The sequence below is a fragment of the Diceros bicornis genome, chromosome 8, assembly GCF_020826845.1.
Source record: "Diceros bicornis minor isolate mBicDic1 chromosome 8, mDicBic1.mat.cur, whole genome shotgun sequence".
NCBI classification, from domain to species: Eukaryota; Metazoa; Chordata; class Mammalia; order Perissodactyla; family Rhinocerotidae; genus Diceros; species Diceros bicornis.
The window spans coordinates 38,035,067-38,056,093 of record NC_080747.1 but is presented as its reverse complement, the minus strand read 5'-3'; the positions used below and the strand labels follow the sequence as shown (position 1 = coordinate 38,056,093).

General features: G+C 37.7%; 1 protein-coding gene across 2 annotated transcripts in view; it reads left to right on the top strand.

The window, feature by feature from the left end:
* The first annotated feature begins 11,069 nt into the window (after positions 1–11,069).
* GABRA2 (gamma-aminobutyric acid type A receptor subunit alpha2) overlaps positions 11,070–21,027 on the top strand; it is a 124,829-nt gene continuing 114,871 nt past the window's right edge. The window contains exons 1-3 of one of the 2 annotated variants that reach the window (XM_058546993.1): positions 11,070–11,254; positions 12,232–12,309; positions 14,797–14,912. In XM_058546993.1, the coding sequence (XP_058402976.1) occupies positions 12,239–12,309; positions 14,797–14,912 (187 nt within the window). In that variant the 5' untranslated portion in view covers positions 11,070–11,254; positions 12,232–12,238. Of the gene's footprint in view, positions 11,255–12,217; positions 12,310–14,796; positions 14,913–21,027 lie in introns of those variants that run through there. The other variant, XM_058546994.1, reaches the window with a different exon arrangement.

Genomic DNA, 21,027 nt, shown 5'->3' with positions numbered 1-21,027 from the left:
ACAACTCTTTCATGACAAAGATCCTTTTATAAGTACCTGTAGATCTTGTATCCATATGGTTCATATGGGGCTGCTAATTAGCCCTGAATTTCAAATAAATAAGAATAGGCCACCCCATTGTAGGCAGAGAATACTAAGGCAAAATTTGTTGGGATGGTCAATTCTTAAATAGTGAAAAATATCCATAGTGGTCTTATCCTTTTAAGACAAGAATCCATTGGTCTCCACCACTACCAATTACCACAGGATGAACAGAAACATTCTTCCTCATTGTGAACCAGTACTTGGTTATCTTTCTTTTTATTTCCTCTTGCTGGGCTAGCTTGATTGAATTATCTTTTCTTCCTCCTTGGTACCAACACAAAGTGTGCCCTCTTCTCATTTCTCACAAATGCAGACAGGCAGTGACATGGTCTTCAGGTATGAGTTCTCCATAGATTCTTTACGAATGTGGCAACAATCCAAGTTATTGGACTGTAGATTTATTTTTAGGGTCATGACATGCTAGTTTTGAAAGTAGCATTATACATCTAATCCTGTGTTTGTTACACATTCATTTATTCCTTCATTTTTTTCCAATAACTATTTATTGAATGCTTACTCTAAGTCAGGCAATGCACTAACCGTAGGAGATACAATATTAAATAAAAATAAAGATGGTCCCAAGCCAGCCCTGATGGCCTAGTGGTTAAAAGTTTGGCACGCTCTGCTTTCGCAGCCTGGGTTGGGTTCCTGGGTGCAGAACCACACCACTCTTCTGTCAGTAGCCATGCTGTGGCGGTGGCTCATATAGAAGAACTAGAAGGACTTACAACTAGAATATACAACTATGTACTGGCGCTTTAGAGAGGAAAAAAAAGAGAGGAAGATTGGCAACAGATGTTAGCTCAGGGCGAATCTTTCTCAGCAGAAAAAGATGGTCCCTGAGCTCATGAAACATACAGCACAGTTGGTTAAGAGACATTAATTAAATAAGCACACACAATAATAAAAAAACAGACTAATTCTCTAAGAGAAAGCACACATAACAAAGGAATCTACTAGAGACTGGTGGGTGGGGGGCTATGTCAGGAAAGGCTTCTTGAGGAAGTGCTTCCTACTTTTTTATATGATGGGTGAATAGGTGCAAATCAGGTGAGTGGAGGGGGTAGATACTTGACAGCAGAAGGAACATGTGCTACGAAGCCCTATGGCAGGAGGAGAAATGGCAGTATGGAGCCTGGTACATTCCAGGAACTGAAGAAGACTGGTGTTGATGGAGCAAGGGAAACAATGGTTCAAAGCCAGGCAGGAGTCAAGGCATCCACGACTATGGCCATGATAAGGATTTTGTCCTTGACCTTATGAGAAACAGGAAATATCTGAAGGATTTTCAGTTATGCAGTGACATGAACAGATGCATATTTAGGAAAAATCACCCAGATCACTGCATGGAGGCCAGGTTGGAGAGGGTCAAAATGGATAAGGGGAGAAGAGGTGAACTACAGTGAACAACATTTAGGAACTCTGTGGCACATCCTTGCATTTATTTATAAATTTACTCTTTTATTTATGCACTCATTTATTCATCCTTCTATTAACACTTATAGAACACCTACAATATGAGAAACATGGTGAGGAATTAAAAGAGAGATATATACAGTTTCTGGTCCCTCAAGAGCTTATTAAAGATGAGTATATTTTTCTTCTCACGATTTGAATGTTAAATTATTGCAATGGTTTGTACTTAAATGGTCTTGATTGACTAGCTAAAAGCAGTTTGAACCTAGAAATTTTTGCTCCAGTGAATTGTATAATGACAACAACAGAATTTGTATTAAAACCCATGAGTAACTGGCCTTTTCTACCTTGTTGGAAATCTCTGAAAATGGCTTTAAAATTCACACACTGTATATTTATGTCAAAGTCAATTTCTTTTGTTTTTCTTTATGTAGTAGAGATATCGAGATATATTCTTAACATGAATTCCTACTCACAACCAGTTTTCCTTCCCATCTCCCTTTAACTTTAACATCTAGCAGTTGTTGTCCCAGTCAGGCCTCTTTTTCTTACCTCTTCTCTTTTTAATCATCTTTCCATCCCATTTCTTGGATCTGACAGATGTTTCGGTAAGGAGAGTTCCTGTTGGAACTCAACAAATACCATTCCCCCTCCTCGTCACCTCCACCTTGTCTGTGGGGGTGTCTGTGTGATGTCTGTCCTCTGTGGGGAAGGATGCAGCAGAGGTTCAGAAGGATTGCTTGTCAAGAATAACTTCAGACTTTGTCTCAACCCTCTGGGTGTTGTAGGTGCAGAAAGGAAGCAAAGAACCTTTAAGAGATGGAAACACAGGACAAATGTTACCAAAGACCAGAGAAATCAGTTGGTTCAGACAAGCAAGCAACTATTTATACACTGTGATTTCAGGATCTTTCAGAAAGTCTCCCCTGTCAGAAAATAGTTTACGTGCCACTCCATCCTTCAATACTGGTATTGAAAAAAACACACAACAACTCTTCCTTTTCTCTTCATCCTTCAGGGGTCAGGATAGACCAAGTTATTTGGTGGTTAAACACCACCAAATTTTAGAGGCTTAAAACAACAAATATTTATTTCTAGTCTATGTTACATGTCCAATGCAGGTCAACTAGGTGCTCTGATCTTTGTTGTCCTCATTCAGGGACCCATTCAATGACCATTTGGAGTATCACTGGTCACAGCCAAATAACAGGAAAGGAGGCAGCATAATGAATCTCACACTGGCTCATCCAGCCTCCATCTGGAAACGGCCCATGTCTCTTTTGCTCACCTTTCATTGGTCAGAGGAAGTTCCACTGCCATCTCTAATTTCCAGGAGAGTAAGGAAATTCAATCTGGCAATATTTGCTGAACAGCACTAACGTCTGTCATAAGTCTCTTTTAAAATGTCTCCTTTTAAAAAAAATCCTTTAGGCATAATTTGTTAAATTTTAACTCATGATGCAAAAACTTCTCTTATTTCTCAGTTCCAATGAGTAGCATGAGGATACTAGATATCTGGAAGTCATAAAAAAGAGTAATTTGTAACCACATTTTAATCTAGGGTATGGCTAGGAGGGCAGCAGGAAACTTCTACGTTGTCAGTGACTTTGACTTGCTAGATGTTACGGATATGGTTCTCTTTTAAACAGAAATTCTAGTTTGTGGCAACTTCTTTATTGCATGCAAACCAGTAGCCAATTGGAAAGAGAAAATCAATTGACTTTGCCATTCAATGCATATAATAAATCAATAAAATACACTAGAATGGACTTAATAGCATGACTTATACAGAGACCTACAAAGAGAAACACAGACAGGGGTCCCATGCATTCACAGTATAGATACTCACATTCTCATTTGCCTAAATAGGCTCTTTCTTATCTGTATGTATGCTTTTAAATGCACCTTCTTCCATATGCCAAAAGCCACATGTGTACACAAATGCAGACTCATGGTATATATGAACATTGTTGAGAAAGAGGGAGGAAAAAGAAACATCAGAGCACTATCAAAAGATGGAAATGCAGGCTGAGGAACGAAAATGAGGTCATGGTATACTAAAAGGAGGACAGGAAAAAAACAGCAGCAAAAAAAAAAAAGATAGAGAATGAGGCAAACAACATATTCATGAGGAAAAATATGAGACAACATAAGAGAATGTGGGTAAATGCGGAGGGCTCTGACCGATTATTCTGAGAAGGCGGGAACCTGTATGTCAGTGGGAAAGAGAGGATGGCAACATACAGGAAAAGATGAGTCAAAAGATTTAATACATTCAAGGGCAAGGAGTGCAACTAAATCTCATCTACTGGATGTCGAGGCAGTGAACTAACAGCTTTCAAATACTTCTGTAATATCAGCAAACACTGTGTAACGTTATCTATGATCCAGCTGTTGTTCTGTGCGTGTATATCACCTCATAGAGCCCTCACAATGACTGTAGGAAGTTTGTTCTACAATTACCCTTATTCTACAGGTAAGAAAACTAAAGCATATGAGGCGAAGGAATTTATCCAAGGTTGCATAGTGATTAAGTCATAGAACTAGGATCTGAACTTCAGTATTTAGCACTCGAGTCTCAGCGGCTAACCACTACCCTCTGTTGCATCTCATTTCCTCTGAAGAAAGTATTACGGTTCTCATATACATATGAAGGCACGTATACTCATGTATTCTTTCATTTATTCATTAGGTTGTTCATTCATTCATTAACTCATTCTTTCAGTTATTCCTCAGGAATTTCCTGAAAGATTATATATGTCTGGTTCTGTGCTAGGCACTTGGAAGGTATAGATGATTAAGAACAAGCTCATTGCCTTTAAAGACCTTAAGGGCTTATAGGACGAGATGGAAAGGTTAATAAAGAAGCTCAAGTGGATATTCTAGGTTTCATGTTAAATGCCTGTGCTAAGTTCAACACGAGTACAAATGAAGTTATGGACAATTTTATCTGGAAAGGTAAGCAATAGTTTATAGGGCTGAGGCTTGAAGTGTTCACTAGGTAGACAGTATGAAAGGGGCATTCTTATTGAAGAGGGCAATGAGAACCAAAAGCATGGGGGCATAAAACCACCAGCTGTTGAGAGAAACATAAACATTTTCATTTGTAGGGAACATAGAGGATAGGATGATGATGAGAAATGAAGGCTGATTGTGGATGTGTGTGTGTGTTTGCATGTGCACGTGCACACGTGTGACAAGGTGTGCATGGAAAGAGCAGAGTTGAGGCTGGAGACATAAACAGGGGTCAGATGTGATATGCAAAAGAGTTTGCACCTTATATTTTTATCAACTAAAGATTATCAAATTGGTTTTGAAAGACTCTTCTGTTGGCCCTGTAGAAAAACATACTGGAGAAAGCCAAGACTGGAGACAGAGAAACTAGTTAGCAGGCTACAGCTTATTGGTACTGGAGTAGTACAAGTGAGGACAGAGCTAAAAGGCTGTGGAATCAGTAGTGGATAGAATGGATCCGATAATGGATAGATGGGAGGTATCTTTCTCAGCAACAGCAAACGTGTGTGTGTGTGTGTGTGTGGTGTGTGTGTTGAGGGGGGAAGGGTGTTGAGAAAAAAGAGTCTAGAATGATTTCCACCTTTTAGGATTTTGGTGAGGGGTGGTGGTAAGATAGAGAACACCACAGGAGATACCTTTTGAGGAAAGAAGGTATCTACCAGTGATGTAAAATGAACAGTTAGAGATACACAGAGCTTTGAGAATTACCAATATCCTATAGCTAAGACTGCCCAAGATCACTGCATTTTTAACTCTGGAACCAAAAGGTTCCCAATTTGTATTCCAAAGTGCTTAACTCTACAAAGGAATCAACAAGTATTTATTGTGCATCTATGAGCAAGTTATTCTAGCAAATACAAAAAGGTCTCTAGCAAGGAGAAATGATCTACATATTATTATTTGAAATCATTTGATATCCATAATTAATTTGCCATGGCATTATTCACTTTTTCTTAGAAATAATTGGTTTCCATTTTCTCTTTCATGTCTCTCTGGCTGACCATGAAATACTCATAGCCTGATTATATTTTTCATTTATTTCTCCACAATGCATGTACCGTCTCTTCCTCACAATATGGAAGAGTTTTGACGCTAAAAATAATGATATTGGAATAATCCTTCAGTTGGGACCAATCTTATCCCCCCTGAGACGTATGTAAATGGGCCCAAATTAGGTTTTGGACTCCTTTTATCCTCTGATTTTGTTGTTACTATTGTTATTGGCTTTTTCTCACAATTTTGCATGATGAGGTGCTATTATTAAGAAAATATCCATATAAAATATATGTTTTTTCATTCTGGACATAAACTAGGGGCTTCTTAAGTGGCTTTTTGTGTCATAGAAAGAATTTAATTATGTTCTTAATAACAATCCACTTAGTAATTGTTATGTGGTAACAACTGGATTTGTAATTTTTTTTTTTTTTTGCAGGAAAAGATTTGCCCTACGCTAACATCTGAGCCAATCTTCCTCCTCTTATTTCCCCTGCCACCCCAAGCCCTGGTAGATAGTTGTGTATAGTTGTGAGTCCTTCTAGTTCTTCTACGTGAGCCGCTGCCACAGCATGGCTACTGACAGATGAGTGGTGTGGTTCTGCACCTGGGAACCGAACCCAGACTGCCGAAGTGGAGTGTGTTGAACTTCAACTGCTCGGCCATCAGAGCTGGCCCTAGATTTGTAAATTATTAATTAAAGGAAAAGCTCCCTATGTTGCATTCTTTTTCTTAAGCTACATGTTACTACTTAGTAAAGGTAGCATTGTTTTGGAAACATTATGAAGTTTGTAGAGTATGTGTATAGGACTTGGTCATTAATTTGTTGCCTTTTCAATTTGCTATAATCTCTTTGAGGGTAGAGACCATGACTTAATCATCATATCCAGAGTGCTACCTAACAGAGAGTCTTGTACCTTAACCGACACTCAATAAGACTTGTTGAATGAATATACGGCTGTTTTTAACAGATTTGTACTACCCTGATAACACCAACACATTAACAGTTAACTATTTTGTCCAAAGCTTCAACAGTGAAACTGTACATAAGAAGTTAGAATTTTGGCTGCCATAGAATAACATAGAGGCAATATAGTGTAGCAGTTAACCATGGAGACTCTGGAGTCATATTGATTGGGTTCCACTCCTGGCTCCACCAATGGGAGACCTTGAGCCAGATTAAGCTTTCTGTGCATCGTTTCTCATCAGTAAAATGGGAACAATAATAACCTAACTCTTACTTGTGAAGATTAAACAAGTTAATACATGCAAAGTATTTAGAATGGGATCTAAACTGTTCTACAAATGAATACACTATAAGTTTCCTTTGATTATCTTCATTATTATGATTATTATTTATGGCACATGCCTCACAGGCAAAAGCTGCCAATCATGCAGCAGCTCATCCTTCAATGAAATGCACAGTATACTTTCCAATGAGGGAGTTTTGGGTTTGCATTGCTAGAATTTTATCTTTTTTTGAAAATACGATTGAATGACCTGAAAATAAATACTATCTATAATTTCACAAAAGGAAGGCAAAAGGATTTCCTTACAAATTAGTCCACATATGTATTTGATGTAAGCGGTTAGTTTTTAAAATCTCAGAAACCACCAGGATATCCCAAATGCATGATATATTTGATTTGCAAGTTGGATGAGGATTTGTAAAATTATTTTATAAACACAGAGTAACTCTGTTTGAAGAAGGTAATGTGCATAGTTTATCCAGGCTAGTATATATGATATATTTAGCCCCAATGAAATGTGACCTAGATACATTAATGTAACAGAGTAGTTTTGGAATTATTTGTTTATAAGGCTAGTTACTCCCGCTTTCCAGCTGTTTCTTCTTTCAGAATCTTGGAACCTAGTGGACATATTAGAACCATCCATCGAAATTCAATTTACAGGGGAAAATGGAACTTGACACATCGTGGTTTTGACTTGAGAATTACCAAATGGTCATTTGTTCCAGTTTTGTTGTTGTTGTTGTTTGAATGATAATGTGGCGAATATGTGAGAACAGACTTGCAGTCCAAGCATATTTCAAAATTAGTAAAGCATTCTGGGGAAAAGCGCAGGATAGTATTTAATTCTGTGAGAACAGGATAATCTCTGCTTTAGTTCCTAATTTTCCATGAATTTATTTCCTCATTTGAATGAATGACTCACAAAAGAAATTATGTAAAGTGTACATAAATTAATTATATGGAATACATGCTGATATTTTAAAATTTGCAAATACACTGAGATGCTATTCTTGTTGAAGTAATTCTGGCACTTCTCTTCAAAGTATATAAAAATCACTGAGATCAAATTATGTGGTAGTGAGACTAAAAGCATTCTGTAGAAATGTTATATAAGTGTTACTCCCATTAAAATCTTTATGCCTATTTTTATTAGTTCAGATATCTATCTTTCTAGAGATAAATATCTGTTTATCTGTATGCATGTGTATATATAATATATATACGTATACATTATTTATACTTATACACATATTATCTTATAGAACTTAAAGATTCATGAAGTCCTCTAGGGCATATAGAGTAGTAGTTCCCCGGAGCAGTAGAGCCATGTCTTTAAATAGCTGGGGCCTAAAAAGGGAAGCTTTACAAAATATCTGTTCAAAAACATGAACAGTTTTGTAATGAATTTTAAAACTGTACAATATTGTGAGATATCAGGAAAGAAAAATCAGACAAAACCAAGATCCTGCAATTCTTCATCTTTCTTTTCTTCTTGGGTTCATGTTGAAATTTCCTTAGGAACTTGAGAATTGGAGATGGGAAATATAGAAGAGGTGATCTCCCAAATTCAATTTGCAGAAGAATAATTCAAATAAGTTCAAACAGAAGGTTTCCTACTGCCCTAGCCTGGGCAGGAATGGATTTACTGGCAACACATGGGTTGTCAATTCTTCTACAGGATTGGTTGCCTTAGGACATGCTCCAAAAGGAGTGGGTAGGAAGAGCTTAGTCACGACCTACACAGGCTGGCTCTCGAATGACAGGCAGTTCGCTGCACTCCATCACAGAGAGAAGAGAAGAAAATGAGGCTAAATCTGTCAGATGTTTGGGGAAGCTGTACAATACTAGAGGAAATCTGGCTGCATTAGTAACAGAGGGAAGTATCAGTATAGTTATAGCAATAAAAGTAGAGGTCCACTGCCTGCAATCGGCTTTTCTGATTTCCATTTCCTTTAATGTGCTTTGAAGTTTAAATCACAGCTATCCAACTTCAATAAAACGGCAAAGCATTTTGTGGGGAAGAACTAAAATCATGGTTTTATAATGATTTTTTTAAATCTAGTTTTTAATGTGAGTCTTTATCAAGTAGGTGCATATCCAAATCATATAGACTGTTCCTCCATACAATTAAAGTAAAAAAGCAGATGATGAAAATCATCCAAATCACTTTGAACTTTATTATAAAGTTCCATAGAAGTGGGTCATATAGCAAGGAGATTACAAATTTAATAAGGGTGCCAATTTAGTATGGCTAATTTTTTAGAACAAATCATTCCAATAGATACAAATTTTGAGATAAAGCAATTAAAACTAAAATCCATGATTCAGCATTAGAATCCAGGGAAAAGATTACAGTGGTAAGTATGAGAATAACCCATGAAGATATTCACAAAAATTGTGACATTCATGAAAGAGAAATTTTGTTGGAGCAGAGCAATTAAGGTCGGGAAGAAACCATGCACTGTTCAAGTTCCATTATCAAAATATTAACAATTTAGTAGTAACATAAATGGTGAAGTGATAGAGATCTTAATGAAGATTGACTCACAGAAATGGAAAATAGGAAAATAAAGTAGCAAGAGCAGTGTTCACGCCAAGTAGAAGATGTTTAGATCCCCTAGGTGCAAGGTTTTAAATGGCATGCTTTTATCTTTCTGAATTTCAATTAGACTCTGTAATGGGCAAGTCAGGAAAAGAATATTAATGATGGAGGAGAAACCTGGGTGGTGTTCCATTCTTCACACAGACAGCTAAATAGCAGAGCAAATGTTTGTTTAGGTTGTAGCATATTAAATGCTCATTCAGAAAGTGGTCATTAATAGGTTAAAAAGAACAGCTTGAAATATTTACAACGTAAAGATTTTACTCTCCTCACATAATCTTCAAAGCAAAGCTAAAATTTACTGTAGATTAGCTGTGCCTGTTGTTATGAAAACTGCACCATCTAGGAAAAAACATCTGAATTTTTGGTTCATAACTAACGAAATTGAAGTGTTTGGCGCATATTGACTCAATGTAAAATGACAAGAATATATCAGCATACTTATATTTTTTTCCTTTTAAAGTGTCTAACGTTTATAACAACTTTTTTAAAAGATGAAAACGCTCTGCTTTGCCTTGGTAAGACGGGAACAACACTGTCTCATGTGCAGTACAAAAACGAAAATGTCTTTTTTGTTCAAATTGCACGTTTAGATTTTATCGCCTCAGATAAAATAGAAGAGAAATGAGACAGATCAAACAACAATGCTCAAAGTGTACGACAGGACTGGAATTACAACAGATCTCTTTGCCAGCAAAAAGCCCTAAGGGGGAAAACCTCAAACCCTGCTACATTTCTCCCCTGGGGAAAGGATTGCAGAGGTAGTAGAAACACAGCAGGTCCCTTTTCTCTCCGGGAAAATGTAAACTTTTTTAAAGCTGTTGATTGAGTTTGATCACTACGCTTATGGAAAGACGTTAGGGAAAAGAATTGCTGAGAGGGAGGGGGAGGCTTCTCTAGGTGTATCATCTGCAAGTGGACTTTACTGACCGGCTCGAGGGAAGTCTCCAGCGCTTAGAGCTTTGAGGGAAATTGGTCCTGCGTGTAGGAGGGGGAAGAAATGAGTGGTATACCAAGAGGGCTCAGGAAATCAAAGAAACTTCCTGCTGTCTGATCCACGCAACATGCGTTGAACTTGGTCCTGCGTGGATACGCTGACGACTAAGTAAAGGCGTGATTAGTCCCCTCGCCCTCCAGCGGGATTGGTACCTCTTTACCTCTCCCCGGCAGCCACGTCGCTCCAGAGTCTGGGGATGTTAGGGGGCGGGCGGCAGGGCGAGGCCCGGGGGATCTAGGGCCGCACCTACACACTGCATTCCCGACTCCGCACCAACGCCCACCGGCAGACCCTCAGGACCCTCGGGGGCTCCGGGGAGCCCGGCGGGCAGCCGCGGGGAGCAGTCCCGGGCGGCGCGTGGGCTCCGCTCCTCCGGCGCCGCGTGGGCGCGGGGAGCGGCGCTCGGGGCGCACCGGGGCGCCCGCTGCCGCCTGGGGCTGTGCCGCTGCAGGTGCCCGGCGGGCGACAGCCGGTTACCCGAGATCGGGGCGGGGTGGGGGTGGGGGTCGCTGCGTTTCGGGGAACCTCGTTCGCCCTCCTCCCGGGCCTGGCTCCTCCTCCTCCAGGCGTAGGGCTCGTGCCCGCCACTGCCTGCGCGCACGGTGCCTCCGCTCGCGTCCCCCCACCCCGCCCGCTCTTCCAACGCTTCTCCCTCCTCTGCTTCCTCCTCCTCCGCCCGTCATCGCCACTACGGACGCCTTCGCCTCCTTCTACTCCTCGCGCCGCCGCCGCTCCTCGCGCTTCCCTCCGGCTTCCGCCGGCCCTTCGCTCCCTGCCCGCTCGGCTGCTGCAGTCAGTCTCTCTCTCTTTCTCTTTTTCTCTCTCTCTCAAGTTTCCCATCTCCTCAAGATCAGGGCAAAGGAGGAGAACACCTAATTCTGCTTGCTGTTTCAGGTAAGGTCGCACACGTTGGTCCCACAGAGAACCCTTTCCCATTTGCCTCTGCCTTCCGTGCATGCCTCATCTCCCCCCACCCCATTCTCTGCTGCTCCCTGGAAACCGAGGAGGTTCAGGTCACCCCCTTCTCCCCAGCACATTTAAAAAATAATTTCGATACTCATCACCAGAAGCATATTTGCAACTACAATAAGATCCGAGACGCCCGCCCGGCAGCACGTTCGCCTGGCTCTTTTATAGTCTTCAACTTTGCACACGGGGGTTGCCGCTGCTGCCGCTGCTGGATCCCGGAGCCTCACGCTCGTGCTCGGATCGTGGTGGTCGGCTCCGGAACAGCTGTCAAACGCGTCGTTTCGCAGCAGTTGATCCGAATCCGGTTGCCTCAAAGATGTGGTCTTGGGCAACTGTGGATGGGCGGGGAGGGAGATTATTTTATTTCATTTCATTTGAGAGAGAGTAAAGAAGTGAAGACGTGAGGACGGCAGTTCACTGTAATGAGAAGAATAATCGAAAAAGTGGGCTGGCCGCCCCTTGCTTTTCCCGCTGTGGTTTCGGAGGTGGTCTTGGTGGAGGGGATTGTGACATGAAGTACCCATCTCTCCTCCCCCTTTTTATCCTCCCCTCCAACCCATTCTCTTCTCCAGCTCGTATGTCAGTTCAGAGTCCCGTGTGTTATTATTACGTGTGTGTGAGCACAAAACAGTGTTTGCTGACGATGGAGCTGGGGGAAGTTCCTGGCAGAGCAAAGTCTGATTACTTGGTCATGTTGATGTCAAAAGAAAAAAAAAGGAAAGAAAAGAAAAACACTCTCCCCCAATCATCATACCCTACCCTCACTCCACTGGAATAATCTCCAATTATGGAGTAGCTTTAACTCCAATTCCCAATTGAAATGACATTCTTTTGGGTTATGTGGGGGTGAGACTGAATGGAATTTTAAGTGTATTTTGTTTTTCTTCCATGGCTTTACAAAGAGTGGTGATGAGCACGAAATTGAACATCTACAACATGCAGTTCCTCCTTCTTGTTTTCTTGGTGTGGGACCCAGCCAGGTGAGACATTGATTGTATTTGACTCTTTTAATTCAGGGTAAAGGTGTGTTTCTTGAATGCCATCAATGCAGGGCTGGCTTTTAAGAAGCTGGAGTATTTTGAAGAATTATTTCTAATGAAAAAAGGCTGTACTAGGAAACTGAGTTATGAAGTAACTGAGACTATGAAAAAGTTCACTGCTTCTTGTTTTTAGCCATAAAATACCAAAGTGAACAGAAACATTTTCAAAAAAAAAAAAAACCAAAAAACCACTGAAGAAAAGAATAGCCTTTGAATGGCATATTCTAGCAAGGAATTGAAATGGTTAAGTTATATGCACTTATAATAACACCAAAATTCAGTAAAGAAACCAATAGTTTTCCTTTAAACCAAACAGAAAAGCACAAACTAAAATGATTTGAGTATTAGCTTAATTCTTTTCTTTTATTTTTGTGGTCTTGGCTCTTTTAATCAACATAGAAAACCCAAATGACGTGTAAGTCTTAAACCTCTAGGTGGAGATAGTATACAACTTCACAATCACAAACAATAAAACAAAAGCTTGATTTATTGGTCAACTTTTCATATTATTGATTTAGAGATCTTTTATTCCAAAAATGGTTACTGTCATAAAGGGTACTTATTTTAAACAGGTAATTTTTTGTTTTGCCTATGTTCTACAGACATGAAATTAGTTTTTTTTGCTTTCAATAACTTCATCTTATAGTTTCTTTTTTCTGATTTTTATCGTTAATGCACATCTTTTATCTATTGCCTTTAAGATATAGTTTTCAAAACACCAGAGGACTTAAAATACAAAATTCATAAGAATGTTCATGTAACCATTCCTTTTTTAAAAAACAATGTCTTTATTATACCTTTATTTCCCTTTTTATTTTTCATTTTCCTATCCAAGTATTTGTCAAAGTATGAAAATATTTTCTAGAATTGAAAAGAAGTCTCTTTACAAAGCCTTGTTTTTAATTGGAAAATATCTCCTCATTTAACATCTTAATATTGAATTTAGAAAGAAAACGTGACATGTGATTAAAAAACACTTTTGAGTGAAAATCTCTGTGTGGAACTTTATAACTGTGTTAGTGATTGGTTTTAAAATTAGCTTGAGACAATATAGAAACTTGAGGCTGGAAGGTATGAACTAATTTGCTAACATAATTTTTAAATGTTTATCTTCATATCAATGTTTTAATATTTTCTCTGCTCTCAAGAGAATATTTGTTTGAAGTTGGTTAGCAATTTTTTGATGTATTATGACTAATTTTAGCTGCTAGCTGTGTAATCATTTAAATGCAAATGGACTCTGTCAATGTTATTTTACATGATATACCTTGATCAGAATGCAATTTCATGTAATCTTTGATTTTAAAGGCATGAACAAACTATAGTCAATTAATAATCATTGAAAATCCTCAGTGCTTAGCCATATTTTGCTCTACTAGTTTTCTGTTCTATATTTGACCAGGAGTGCTCATGCCAGTATTTTATTCTATTATATAAATGATTCTTTTTTTGGGCCAGTAATTTAAATCTCTGAATCATTCTGGGGGAAAAAAAAAATGACAGTGAAGAGGGACATTCTGTTTTATACATCCACTTGCTTCTGCACCAAATTGCTGGATGTCACAAAATCAGGTCTCTGGCTTTCTGATGGAGAAATAATGGAGAAAATCACTGTTTCTAACCCTCTTCTGGCGATATCTTAAGCGCATTTGTTCTTTCCGCAAATTTCTCACACATACAAAAGTAACTGAGCCTGTTAATCTTTAGGTGACCCCTATGGTTCTCCTCTGAGATCAGTCAGGAGGGGTAGTCCTCCAAGGCTGTCTGCAGCTGTGTGTGAGCTGCTGAACCTTTCAGAGCCCACCTCCACCTCCTGGCTACAGTGGAGCCTGGATCACAGCCAGCGGAGATTCCCTGATGTCTATATTGCGCTTGGCCATTGGGTGGAGGTATACCCAAAGTAAGGAAATAGTCTTGGTTTAAAAGACAAAAAGGCATAAAGAGAAAAAGAAAGACATTTATGAGGAAGGTAGAGAAATTTTGTGCCTCCAAGGAGGCAATTTATTTTCCAATTAATATTCAAATCATTGAAGAATAATTTCAGGAGTCCCTTTGGTTACTGTACATTTTTAAGTGCAGAATAACATTACTAATAGTGTCTGCATGTGATCATCTACAATCATAATATATTCTAGGGAATGGACTATAGAAAAAAATGACTAGTGCATACATAATGCTAAGTGGTAGAAATCTGAAATAATTTTGACACCAAACTTTCTGATAATCTAGTATTTAGTATCAATTTTCAACAGCATGTTTACCTTCCCCATAGACACACTGGTATTTATAGAAGTGAAAAAAAAAGAGGAAAACGGGTGGCACTAATAATTTAGGAAATCTTAAAATTCAAATCAGGGCAGAAGAACATGTTGGCACTTGCAAAACACACATATGTATATATATCAGCTTGTAAAATTATCTCTTTAGGTTGGTGCTGGCTAACATCCAAGAAGATGAGGCTAAAAATAACATTACCATCTTTACAAGAATTCTAGACAGACTTCTGGATGGTTACGATAATCGACTTAGACCAGGACTGGGAGGTAAAAATAGTTTTACTTTTTTTAAACTCTCACAAAATAATGCCTTTAAAAGTTAAGGTTAATATTCATATTTTAATACATTTTATATATGAATGCATTGCCATGTGTTTAAAACCCCTGCATAATAGAAAGTAAGGTATATGGAAATAAACATTGTGTGTGATTCCTTTTATACACACATAATGTATTTAACATATCTTTTATAGAACGCTTAACATCATAAGAGCCTAGACTTTCTGCATGAATAGTTTTTAAATTAGTTTGTATTTATAATGGTTAAGTTTTTCAAACTTAAAGTATGTTAAAGCATAGCATTATTGGGCAGATATGCTTGTGTAGTATTGGGGTTTCCTTCATCACATTTTACAGATGCCTATTTTCACATCAGTAGAGATATGCAGAAATGAGGAACATAAAAAAATTAAAGACTATCTGGATTGTATTTCAACAAGTATGCTTTTTAGGATTCTTTGATGATATTTCTTTACACATGCATGTGACATTTCTAAAATACAGCACAGGTTTGGCATTCTTGAAACTTTCAAAGACATTTTAGATATATGTTAGCTGTAGGCCTAAGTTTATTGGGCTATGGCAGTTTGATTTCAAATTGAAACATTCTTTTTCAACCCAGAAGAACAAATCTTTTTTTAATCAGTAAAGGTAAAGAAAATTAGGCTTGGCTAATATGTTAGATTTTAATTATCCTACAGCATATCTGGGTGATATTAAGGAGATTAGGTGAAAGTAGGGTAGGTGTGTAATTCCTAAAAGGATTCTGAGTCAAAATATTGTTACTCATCAATTCTAATGTGAGATAAGTACGTGTATATCCACATGCACACATTTATCACATGTATGTTATACTTATTAGGATGTTCAATTTCACAATTAATTCAAAATTAAGACAAATTAGTTGAAGACTTGATACTAATCAAAGGTTTATATAGTTAGCCTGGTTATTACCAGGTTGGCAACTTTGCAACTATTAAGTTGCTTGAAAAGATGTTTATTGACTGAAATGCCTGGTGTTTATGTGAATACTTTCTTTGAAAAATATAGGTGGTTGTTAATTCTCTATATATTTAACAGTTGTATGGTTTGCATTGTCCGGGAGTAAAAGTCAGAAAAGAGCCAACTTGTTTTTAAATAGTATGCCATTTAATTGCTATTAGTTTTTGACCTGAATCCTGAGTGGTACCTCGCATTTTAAGAGAGAAGTGCAGGGGAGGAATAATGTTCAGAAATATGAGAATTCAATTGTTTAATATACACTTGGGTTTCTAAAAGGAAAAACTAGAGGTAAAAGAATATTTCCTTAGTAATTAATATGTCTAATGAGCATGAATATAAGGAATTACTGTCCATGTTAGCATATATGGCAATGAGTTATTGCCAAACATGTAATAGAAGTATGCAGAGCATAAGGCTGTCGTAATGCATAATGGTGGTTTGAGACGTAGATTGCATTAAAGCAGATATTTTTCCTAAGCCATAGATTTTATTGTTTTTAAATAAATCATGTGCTGTCAAAAAACTTAAAATATTTGAGCTATACTGGATTTTGTCTCTGCAGTTTTAGGAGAAATATTTACACACTGGGTATATGGTTGGGTAGTAGAAACTACCTTTTGCAGGCTGTGGGTATTGCCATTTATCTCTTTATATTTCTTTTGTAATATCTCTTACATTCTTTTTTACTTCCATTGTCAGAACTCGAATATTCATCCTCATCACCATATTATTTGGGTTAATGCGGTAGACTACATGGCCCTTCTCCAGTCCTTCTCTGCTCTTGGACATATGCCGATATCTTACAGTCAGATTAGTCTTCTTTTATTCTTATAGTGCTTTTCATAGGTCACTCTCTTCTCTTGATTGGATACCTTCAGTGACTGCCCATTGCCTTCAGGAGATGGGGCAGTGAGGAGTAGTGGAAGGAATATAGGCCTTGGAGGCAGATAGATATAGATTGGAATTTCTGCTCCATCCACACACAAAGCTACACCTCGGTCAGGTAATCTCTGTTTCCCTTCATTTAAAATGGCCATGATGGACTCCACCCTGTGACTTAGTGGTTAAGTTTCGCTTGCTCCATTTTGGCGGCCTGGGTTTGCGGGTTCGCAGGTTCATGTGTTTGGATCCCAGGCGCAGATCTACACCACTCATCAGCTATGATGTGGCGGCAGCCCACATGTAAAGTGGAGAAAGATTGGCACAAATGTTAGCTCAGGGCTAATCTTCCTCAGCAAAAAAAATAATAATAATAAAATGGCGATGATATATCTACCTTTTTACCTGATAAGGTTGTTGAGAGGATTACATAAACAAAAAATGTACACAAACCAGGTACTGCACACCAACAATTCAGCAAAGATCTGTTTCTTCCCTCCTCCCTTAGGGGGAGGTTTTCTACAATCTACTTCTCTGGCTTCATTTTCACTTTGCCTCCCATTTGTCCTGCACTTCAAATGCATCTATTCATTTTCTGTTAATAATCTCTCCCTTGGCCTTTGGTCATATTATCCCCTCTCACTGGAATTATTTTTCCTCTTCTTCTCTGCTTATCTAAACCCAACCTACTTTTCCTGTGAAGATCAGCTCAACACTGGTTCTCTTTAGTGACAAACTTTCTTAACTGAATTGAAGCACCCAGATTCAATTTTCTCTCTGTTGAATTTCTTAAGTGGTTGTTGGCTCTATATCTCATTAGGTACTTATTATGTGCTATCTTGGGTTATTTATTACCTTTTTATATGTCTCGTGTTACCTTAACAAGATTGTGAGCTCACTGAGGCAAGATACTGTATCATAAATCCTCTGTGCTCTCAGCAACTAAATATTGATTTGCATATTGTGGCCATAAAATAAATGCTGATTGCTTGATTAACTTTTCTATGACCAGTTAGTCATCTGTAAAATGCAGCTACTCACATCTGGCTGACCTTTTAGTTAGGAATGTTGGGGTGATATGCTGAGCATCATGCTCCAGGAAGGTAGTGTGGCTTACTGAAGAGAACCTGACTTTAGACTGGAAATTTAGGTAAAATCTGAGCTCTGGTCCTGAGCAGTCCTGCGACCTTTCAGTTCTTAGCCTCTCTGGGTCCACATTTGTAATGTATAAAATGGGATTACTAATACTATTCTTAGAGTTTTTGATGAATGATAAGTACAACGACATATGCAAAGAATTTAGCACAGTGACTGGCGTATAGTAGAGAAGTCATAAATAGCCATAACTAAAAGACTTTGAAAAACTTTCTAAATGTACTGTTGTAAATTTAAATTATTATTATGATTACTTCTGCATCCAAAATTCTTAGCCTAAATGTTCATTTGTCATTTCAAATAGAAAGTTCAGGGAAATTACTTGTATCATTATGTCCCAGAAATTAACAGTAAGGAAAAAATGAGTTTGATTCAATTTTAATACATCAAACTGAACATCTCTATTGATGAATAATCTGGAAAATTAATCTCAATTATTATTTTCTTTCCTTTATGACTTTAATATAAATGAGTATATCAGAAAGCACAATCAGTTTTGGACTATGAGTTAGAAAAATTGTGCTTTTCACCTGGCTCTGCCACTTACTAGATCTTACCCTACATAAATTACTTAGACATTCTGGGCTTTGGTATTTTCTGTGGGAATATGAGAATAATAGTATTTTATTCTGAGAGGAGAAGGGTAAATTGGGATTCATATATATGACAAAGGCTATACAATATATTGAGTGATAAAATTTTAAAGTATTAATGATTAATAATTGATCCTCTTTAAAATTTAAGTCAGATCATGCCACTCAATTGCTCAAAGCCCTACAATGTTTTCTACTTCATTCAGAATAAGAACCAGATTTCCCGTGGTGGCCTCCAAGGCCCTGCGTGATCTGTCTCCTGATTCTTTGACCTCGCCTCACACAACTCTCCTTCTTGCTAACACTGCTGCAGTCACACTGGCTTCCTTTCTGTTCTTTGAACACACCAGGATACTCCTTGGAGCTTTTTCCCTGGCTGTTCCTCTTTCCTGCGTATCCACTGATCTCACCTTCTCAATGAGGCCTACCCTGACCAACCAAATAAATACTACAACCTGTCTACTCCTTAGCAATTCTCAACCCCCTTACCCAGCTTCATTTTTTCTTTTTTTCCTTACCATGTATTATCTTTTAATGTATACGATTATTTATTTATTTCTTACCATATGTCAATTGTTTATTTTTGTCTTTTTTGCTGGAATATAGGCTCACTGAGGTTAGGAATTTTTTGCCTGTTTTGTTGTTTGGTTCCCAAGCATCTAGAACAGTGCGTGGCACATAGTAAGCACTCAATTAAATATTTCTTGAGTGAATTTTAATTTTATTTATTTTATTTTATTTTAATACGCTACCAGGAAAAGAATCAACTATAGAACTTACCTTATCCTTAAAGTCAATGGAGTGATCATCATTTAATTACCACGACCTTTCACTATTAACATCAGCATATTTTCAACTGAGTTCTTGGTGAATTCAAACAATTGTTACACCAATTACTCAAACTCTTGACTTATGTTAGTTGTGATTCTGCCATGAACCTACTGTGTGATTTTGGGTGATTTATTTATTCCATCTGTGACTTAATTTATTCATCTGTGAAATGGGAGAAGTTCTATTTATTCTGTTTATATCTCACAAAGATGTTATGTGACTCAAGTAAATTAAAATTCTTAAGAAATCATAATGTGACATACAATTGATAAGCACTAGTATTCCTAGGAATAGCAGAGGAGAGTTCTTCAAGGAGAACATCATTTTAGGAAGTAGTATCCTTTGAAAACATGCCAAGAAGATATTGGTAGATCTTGTGTATTTAGTAGACTTACTTTCTTGTGAGCCTGGAAACCTAAGATGGGTTTGTCTTGATATCTAATCCACCAAGCCCATACATTCAGATTAGCTAGAACTACTAACTGAATCAATTTTTTCCCTTTGTCTTCATTTTCATCATTGGAACTAACAACTTGGGGTACCACCATGGATTTTTACATTCCATAAGAGGCTTTCAAATTGTTAACAATAAAAGGAGCAACATTTGGTTTTGGGGCCAATTTTATGGGGTCATTGGAAAAATGAATGTGTAGGCTGGCCTTGTATATTTATGACAGCTAACATCCACCATGCTCAACAGTGACAACTATTAGAAATGACAAGTCTTGGTATATAAATTATAGATTCAGTCTGGAAAGTCTAGATTGAGTACCATGCTTAACTGCATTTTGAAAAGCTGTTTCAAGGAGGTTTTCTAGATAGAATTTTCCCCCAGTGCTTTTATTTTATACTCTGAAACCTTGAAGAAGCTTTACACTTAAAATCATGAAAAACGTGATGTCAGACCACAGACTTAGGGTCTGAAGGTCAGTTTCCAACTTCACTCTTGGATATTTATCCTTGGGCTGTAGAGAGATGTATGATAACATGTTCCTATGAATTTTACTTGCAAATTTATAAAAATAAAATATAGACTATCCAGTGGGAAAAAATTGATATAGAAAAATCTGATCTCTCTCAGAACCTAAGAGGGAGTCTGACCTCAAAAATAGCATCATATGACTTTATAAACTAGTGGTTAAGATCAGTGCTTCTGTGTACCACTTTTGGGTTTGAATTCTGTTGCCACTGTATATTAACTACAAAATTTTTAGCATGTTTCTCAACCTCTCCTTGCTTTGATTTCTTTATTTGTAAAATAGGAGTAAAATTATCTGACTTATAGGTTCTCTGGGGATTTAAATTTTCTTTTTGCATCCAAACCCTTTGGATAGTGTCTGACATGTAGATTAGGAACTCAATACATATTGATATTATTGCTGTTATTGCTGGTCCTACTACACTACTTCTACTATGAATGCAATAGAGGAAAACATCCAATGTTTTCCTTACTTTATGAAAACTGTGACTTCTAAAAAAAGGATAAATTTGTAGCACTTATAGTCCAGTTTTAAAGAAAGGAGATGTTTGTGTGTTTCTTATGCAATTAGTTTCATTTTGTGGACACGCCTTTGTATAGGTACAGAATCTCTGAAAACAAAACCAATCACAAAATAAATATGACATATTTATTGCTCTTTATA